At 32.3% G+C, this 7,979-nt stretch overlaps 1 protein-coding gene across 5 annotated transcripts; it reads right to left on the bottom strand.

Annotated features, from left to right (window-relative positions):
• Positions 1 to 200: 200 nt before the first annotated feature.
• On the bottom strand, positions 201 to 6,278 carry LOC110694874 (probable protein phosphatase 2C 35). Of its 5 annotated transcripts, none has more exons than XM_021872044.1 (7): positions 6,109 to 6,278; positions 5,661 to 5,757; positions 4,521 to 5,509; positions 3,600 to 3,731; positions 1,229 to 1,452; positions 1,085 to 1,147; positions 201 to 645 (listed from the first exon to the last, which is right to left on the bottom strand). In XM_021872044.1, the coding sequence occupies exons 3-5, from the start codon at positions 5,427 to 5,429 to the stop codon at positions 1,237 to 1,239; spliced, it is 1,257 nt and encodes a 418-aa protein (XP_021727736.1). In that variant the 5' UTR covers positions 5,430 to 5,509; positions 5,661 to 5,757; positions 6,109 to 6,278; the 3' UTR covers positions 201 to 645; positions 1,085 to 1,147; positions 1,229 to 1,236. The 5 variants fall into 5 exon arrangements, with proteins under 5 accessions (XP_021727736.1, XP_021727740.1, XP_021727738.1 ...); XM_021872048.1 differs by having other exon boundaries at positions 201 to 606; XM_021872046.1 differs by having other exon boundaries at positions 5,661 to 5,699.
• Between the last annotated feature and the right edge of the window lie 1,701 nt (positions 6,279 to 7,979).

Below are 7,979 nucleotides of genomic sequence, written 5' to 3'. Positions count from 1 at the left end.
AAACAAATTGATTTTCTTAATCAAAAATTTTTATAAAAAAAAATATAACTAAAGACACACCAGGAAATAACAAGTGTCACTGCTGGTGTGTCTTTTAGTATATAAGTTATTGATAGTAGATTCTAATTGTATTGACAATAACTGAATAACTAAAGAATATGCCAGCAAACTACTCAAATTGATAATTGTACAGGGAGATATACAATAAGAATCATTAATCATAACCATGAATTAACAGTATGTTATTCAGTAATCAATGATTCACAAATAGAATCATTCAAAATTTGAACTAAAGTCATGGTTGTCAAACGTAATTTTCTTTCAAATACATTGATACAGTCAGCAGTTAGATCCCAGAGTCTCACTATGCTGAAGTGTTGTTCATCTGTAGCTATCGTTGGCAAATGTTAATCTGAGAAGACATAAAACTGAGAAGCGTATGTTGCAGATGACAGAGAAAAACACATGAAGGCAAATCACCCGCAAACTCTCATCTTATTTACTTCTAAGATCATACTTCAAAAAAGGGGGTAATTCGCTCCCAAAAAAGCTAAGAAGCAAACATCAGCAGGCCAACAGATTATTTTTGGACAGAAATTCCCGCTTCTTCTGGTCCGTAGCATGCATTCAACAACTTCCATTAGTCTGACAAATAGAATTACATATGAGATTCTTATTGTGCTAAACTGTTACAAAACATGACTGACTAATAGTCTAAAACTTTATAAAATATAAAATAAAATTAATAAAAGACGAAAAAGAATAACTATATCAATTTTTTTTTTTTTTTTGAATAGAATAACTATATCATTTGTGTTAATTGAAATTAGCTGATAAGTGCTTCTGAGTTTTAATTATCTCGATTGGATGAGTTGGACCATGTCCTCACTACAATCAGGATGCTTGTGAAAAAGAAAATATTACTTCCTATTAGAAAACCAACATAAAATGATAGAGTTTTTGTCATAAAGCATGTTACACCACTAACAACAATGAAGAGCACTACATGCTGCTTATATATTAACTAGCATAATCAAAGGCATGGATATTTGATAAAGCAAACAGCATGAATCAAGGGCCCTACCATTTCACGAGGAGATCAGCAAAAATGATGCAGTGCTTCTTAAAATTAATCCAAGCCAAGCAACTGTCACGAAGAGACACAGAAAATCATTTGCATCTTCCAATTGCAATAAATAAGAGTCTTGCTTAAAAGATGTAGACAGACCTCAATCATCATGCTGGCTGAGAATACGATGGAGACAGAGTAACAGCACTTTGATCAACAGAAATTATAGGTCGACAAGGCTGCTGATCTGAGGGACTATTTCTTTCTGAAGGGTTTAAGTCAGATCTGGTAGTATCAGATAAGTCAGAAGCAGCATTTTTCATCCTCGCTGAAGGTGGTTTTGCATCTCCCTTACTCACTTGACCAGTGAGCCCTGCATTCGACTGTAATAAATACAACAAAAATGTAAAGAAACTCACATTTTTTAAGAAAGAGTTTAAAACTTTAAATGCAACCTATTTACAGTAAGCAGGTGTAAGCCCCCCCTCTCTTCCCTAATTGATGAGAAAGCATCCCTCCCATGCAGTTCTCTTCATGAAAACTAAGTGCAAATGACATATATAGGATCATTTCCAATCAATGGCATCCTCTTACTTATCAACTGATAAACGTTGCTACGGATACATGCCTATACTTGCTTAGGAATCAGAAAACCATCAACACAGAGCAAACAGAGAGATTTTGGAGCAATTGGCAGTATAACCCCTCTTCTGCAGCAGCTAAGCTGCAGTGGATCGACAGCTACAAATTGTAAATACAGCACGGTCATGCAAATATGCATAAGCAGTGCTAAATAACATAAGTGTGTCGAGTCCCTTTTCACCAGCAGCATCATCTGTAGAGTTACACGACTGTTTTGTTTCTATTAACAGAGCCATAACCCCAGATGAAAATGCTTAGTTCATCCCATCAGTATTCTTAGTTTCGTACTGATACATAATAAGAAGACATAATTACCAAAATTAACAAAAACTCAAATGCTGCATCATTTGAATGACAGTTAATGGCACTAAGCTTTAGTTCTGTTTTCAAGATTCTATTTGAAGCTATGTGGCTGCAGTTAACTCAAATCTGGCAAACTGTATGCACATATTGGCAGCTACTTTAGACTAACTGGACTTTATCCAACTCTAAGACAGAACCTACCACCCTTTCCAACTTCTTCCCTCCAATTCCATCACCCTTACACAATCACAAAAATAAATTGCCCACTATCCAAAACTCAATATTTTTTTCTTTTCCCAAAGATCTCAAGTTTCACAAAATTACCACACTTCGAGTTTAATCAGACAAAGTAGAGTGCTAATCAAGCTGCAATTAAATAACTGTTCAGAATGGACTTGAATTAGAATTTAAAGAGTTCAAATTAGATTTGAACTCAACACAAAAGAGCCCAAAGTCAAAACTGGAGTGCAAAAGTAAAAAGTGATGAAAAATAAATAAACTAGTTCTTCTAACCTAGATCCTGTCCCTTTCAGGGAAAAAAAAAATAAAAAAATAAAACAGTATCCTGTTCCAAATTAGTTGCCCCTACTTTACCATTGCATGGTTTTAGGTAATTTGGTTCGTATTGTGTTTTGTGGTGATTGGTAATTTATTGACTTCCTCTATATTTTAGTTATACCATTGCCTTTTTGCACTATCATTTGATTATTTTATTTATTTATATAACTAAACAAATATAGTCATGGGTAATCTTACTAATTTCGTATCAATAAGTATTTCAGAATATCAACTTTTTATGAAGTATACTTATACATAATTAATATTAATTCGTATTTGAAGTCAAAGTCAAATGTAAGTTAATAAGGTACAACCTTAAAAAAAAAAAAAAAAAAAAAAAAAAAAAAAAAAAAAAAAAAAAAAAGAGAGAGAGAGGACATATTATACTTAGTCGGTATTGAGCTATTTACTATTGGAGGGAGGAAATGAATTAATATATACAAAAATGAGTCATTTCATTTCATAGAAGTGTTGCAAGTAATTGGGGACAGCACTATCAGAGGTGCATTATATTTTGATATGGAATTCATAGTTTTAGTTAGCTTTTAGTAAAAGAGTTGCTACATTTGGGGATAAATAGAAAGTGTAACTAATTTTTCTAGCTTCATCACCTTCGTAAACTAGATAATGATGAAATGTGACAAAACCTCTTGAATTTTCTAGGATCTTGAGATTTAATTTTAGTTTGAAAACACCAAAATAAAACCTATGATGCCTACTCATGCAAGACCAATACACTCCAAAGAATCATGAAGCAAAAAGAGAAATATAGAAAAACAAGCCAAATCAATCTGGACGATAGTGTACAACAAGTTCAGTGACAAAAAAGATCAATGTCTAGCAAGATTTTGAATAAATATGTACAAACGTATACATTATATTAGAATGACATTAGAGGCCGTTTTAGTACTCCAATGTCATTATAGTTTGATTAAGTATGTGATAAAGATCATGATTTTAAAACATCTGAACAGCTAGTGATCCAAATGAAAAGGTCATTAAAAAAAAGTTTTAAGGCAATACATACATTAGAAAGACCTTTGATGTGCACAATGATGATCGTAATATCATCAGTACGACTTTCATGAGTTAACCAGAGTTTATATGATTCTCCTACTATTTCAGAACATGCATCTCGAGGATCTTGATTACTGGAAACCTAATCACACAACACGAAAATTGAAAACAGTATTAGATGCACATAACAAACAAAGGACCCTTGGGCTAGCCCAAGATTATAATAGTTACAAGCAAAAGGGAGTTATGAAGAAAGAAATGGAAATTGCTATAAATTAATTTCAATTTCATTCAATGAAAATCTCTACTGTGATCACATATAGCTAAGAAAATTACAGGCATCAGATCACAATATAATAGTACACAAGCATGTTTTCCTTTTCTCAGCATAGCACATTGTAAATGATGATGTTACTGAGAAATCCAAATGCCATTGCTTTAAAATAACATACATCAAAGGCAGACGCTGCCATTTGTGGTAGCATTGAAAAGTTTTTCAATTGTTCATAACAAAACATTTAAGTAGCAATTTACAGAGAACTTTTAAAAAGAACCGAATAGCTATGTGATGTTAACCATTAAAAAAGTTTCAATCTTTGGAGCATCTACGCTCAAACTATCTTACTCATTATGGCTTAGTCTGTACTGTTGGTCTCAGAAGCTACAAAGACCAAAATTAAAACAGTTATAATGTCCTGTCACATGTTGCAATGTGATACTGCATTACAGCACCAAAAAAGAAATTTGTAACACTTTGAGAAAAAAGCTGCTTTTATTTCAAAATAGTTATAATACAAAAGAAGCATACTCAATGCAGAAAATTTTCAGACCAACCAAAGAGAATGATATCTGCTGGAAGCAACAGAAAGATGCATATGCATAAGATTAATAAGAAGATAGCAAATATTCCATTTTAACTGGAATGACATACCAAATCAACAACTGCCTGGCTTGGTAGGAACTCAAAGACACCATCACTTGCAATAACAAAGAACAAGTGATCTGGTGTAAGTTGAACCACTGATACCTCTGGAGCAGCTATAACACCTATATTTTCAGCTGTGCTATCCCCAACACTCCTTGTGAAAGCTGTGCCAGGATACATTCCATTCTCAACCCACAATCTAGGAGGATCACTGCCTTCAGTCTCCTCATCACCCCATGTTTGTACAGTTGGATCCTTCAAACCCTCCACTTGATCAACACTCAAAACTCTAGCCCCACATAACTTCACCCTCTCATATTCATCTTGCCTAAATGGAGTCTGATCACGAGATAGATCTTGCGCAATTATCTGATTTCCCTTCTTAAGAGCAATCACGGCTCTAGAATCGCCCACATTGGCAACATAAAGTGTATTCCCAATAACAAGAGCAGTAATTGCTGTTGTACCACTCATTGCATCATCTATGTCACTGTTGTGTAATTCCTCATTCGTCCTAAGAAAGGCATCATTATAAGCTTTTATAGGATCTTTTAACAAAGAGGAATCATTAGACAAGATCTCTACCAATCTATCCTTCGCAAAATTAGAACATTGAGCACCAAATTGACCATGTCCATCAAACACTCCAAAGAAATGAATATTCGAATTGCCACACAATCGTGTCCTAATGCAATAACAATCCTGATTTTCTTTCTCAGGTGAATCGGGATAGTACCCTCGTTGCGTAAGGACCGAATACTCCAAACAGAAATTGTGTGAAGGCACAGAGATAGAATCTAATGATCTCTCAGCAAAAACCGGCCTTCCTTGGACCCCAGATTGGCCATATAAACAACCATTCTCCTTCCCTTTAGCGTGATGTCGCTTACAACATTTACCATAAACACAACCCATCGTTTACACAGTTACACCATATACTGATTAATTCTATTTCCACATCTTCAAACCAAACACACAGTATTCAAGAACACGAACTGTGAAAATAAACACCCAAAACAAACAAAATCAACAACAAACAAAGCATGAATTACAAAATACAAAAACAAGAATTGAAGCTACTTAAAATCCCAAATGGGTAATCAAAGAATCAGCATAATCTAGCTTAAAAAGAAAAGCATTTCATACCAGAAATGGAAAGATGATTTACAAGAATCAGCAACTTTTCTGCAAGAATCAAATACAGAAACAAACTCCCCAATTGATAATTTTCTCCTAATAATCCCTTCAAAACAAAAATGATGAACAACAAAAATCAACCCCAAAAAAAATTAACCCAAATAAATCCAAATTTCAGAGACTAATTCTGCAACTAAGAACGTGAATTAGGAAAAACGTGCGCTTGGAATTTAAAACAGAAAGTAAAGAACTTGGTTTTTGGGGAAGAACAAGATGAGGGGCTCAAAAATTAAAGAATTATTTACCAAATTTTGAAACCCTAGAATATTAAGGAATAGTCTTAGTTGAAAGAGTAGAAAAAATTACAAATTGGGTTTTTTATTCAATATTTAATTGGGTATAAAAAAAAATCAAAAAAAGATTGATGAGTTCAATGGTAGTTTGTAGTATGACTTACAGTAGAGTGAGAAAGAATTGGAAGACATTTGATGGAAGGAAGAAAGGAAGCAAGAACTACGGAGTTGTATTTAATTTTTGAAATTTGTAGCGGATTTTATGCTGCTTTGCTTGTCCAACTTCAAATCCCTAGTAAACTGGGGTTCTAGATTTGTTGATTTGGGGGTAATTAGGGGGGAGTGTTACCCTGTTTATTGTCACAATTGTAATTTACTTACTCTTAAAGTCCTATTCTCTTGAGCTTCTAGGCAGAGTAGATTTCCTTAGAGTAGAGCAAATTATTATTATTATTGTTATTACTGTTAAATATTAATTATTAATAATAATAATAATAAAATCATTAAATACTAATTATTATTAATACTATAATTATTAAATATTAATTATTTATTATTTATATTATTATTATTTAAATTATAAAATATAAATTATTTATTATTATTATTAAATATTAAATATTAATTTTTAATAATATTATAATGATTAAATATTATTTATTTATATATTTATTATTATTATTAAATATTAATTTTTAATAATATTATAATTATTAAATATTATTTATTTATTTATTATTATTATTAAATATTAATTATTTATTATTTTTATTATTAAATATTAATTTTTAAGATTATCATTATTAATAATATTAATTATTTATTATTATTATTAAATATTAATTATTATAATAATTGAATATTAAGTATTGTTTTTAAGTAGAGCAGAGTAGAGCAATGCAAATCAGAGTAGATTGAAGCAGAGTAGAGTAGAATAGAGTAAATTTCAACAGTGAGTAGAGTAGCTCTAAAGAACGGGGCTAAAATCTGCTCTGCCTGCTCTGCTCTGCTCTTCTTTGTTAAAAATAATACTTAATATTGAATTATAATAAGAAAAAATTGATTCTAATAATCTCAGCTTTGCCCGGTTTGCTATTAATAATCCCACCTTTTTATTATTATTTAATAATCTCACATTTATAGTTCATCTTCTTCTATCGGTCCCTTATGACCGGTAACCTGTACGTTGGGTAAACTCTTTTGTTTTCTATTTAACTAACATATGTCACTAAGTATTTAATCAACAATTTTTTTTTTTATAAAAAAAAAAAAAAAAAGAAAACCTAAAATAAATTGAAAACAACTGGAACATCCCCACAGCCCCCAACCCCCCACGACCACCGTAACACCACTCCTCCGGCAGCCCCTCCTCTGCACTCACCTAGCAAAAACCGACCCCTTTCCCTTAAAACCACCCTGATTTCCACCCCCACCCACGAAAACAGCCCTCTACCCTTTTCCCACATAGAAAACCATCCATCTTCCCTTCCGCAATGTCGAATAGCTCCAAATGAATGAGAATAGATTGAACATGGATTCGGTTAACTCAATCATTGAACCCGCCATTAATGGAGCTCAAAAAGCTCAATTGAAATTGTAATTTGAGTTGAAATTCAAAGATTTTTCTACTAATTTTCAGAATTTTGGGCTGTATGAAATATATACACTTTTTTTTTTGAAGCAATGGAATATATATAATAGTACAGTGAAATAATTAAAAATGAGTAGATATAAGAGTTTGGAAATCAGTGTGAAAACAAATGAAGAAGAACAATATAAAACTCAAATTATAACAACTACAATGGAACTTTACATTTTTCGGATTAGATTTTAGTATAAATCTAATTTTTTTTTTAAAGGGAAAGGTGGGCTGGGTTTCGCTAGGTGGTGATAGGGATGGGGTTCCGGCGGTGTAGGTGTGGATGAGGGGCTGCCGGAGGATGGGGAGTGGTGGCTGGGGTTGGTGTGTGGACTTGTTTTCTGTTTTTATTTTTGTAGTTTTTTTAATTTTTTATATTTTTAAGAAATTCAACCA

The sequence above is a fragment of the Chenopodium quinoa genome, unplaced genomic scaffold (genome assembly GCF_001683475.1).
Source record: "Chenopodium quinoa cultivar QQ74 unplaced genomic scaffold, ASM168347v1, whole genome shotgun sequence".
Taxonomy (NCBI): Eukaryota; Viridiplantae; Streptophyta; class Magnoliopsida; order Caryophyllales; family Amaranthaceae; genus Chenopodium; species Chenopodium quinoa.
The sequence above is the reverse complement of the archived record's forward strand: the minus strand, read 5'-3'. Positions and strand labels throughout refer to the sequence as shown.

Excerpts from the sequence above, each read along its gene's own strand:
- LOC110694874 (XM_021872044.1), bottom strand. The coding sequence starts at position 5,429 with ATGGGTTGTGTTTATGGTAAATGTTGTAAGCGACATCACGCTAAAGGG. Across the intron at positions 3,732-4,520 it reads GCCAGGCAGTTGTTGATTTG|GTTTCCAGTAATCAAGATCC; the intron begins GTATGTCATTCC and ends TTGTGTGATTAG. Across the intron at positions 1,453-3,599 it reads ACATCAAAGGTCTTTCTAAT|TCGAATGCAGGGCTCACTGG; the intron begins GTATGTATTGCC and ends TATTTATTACAG.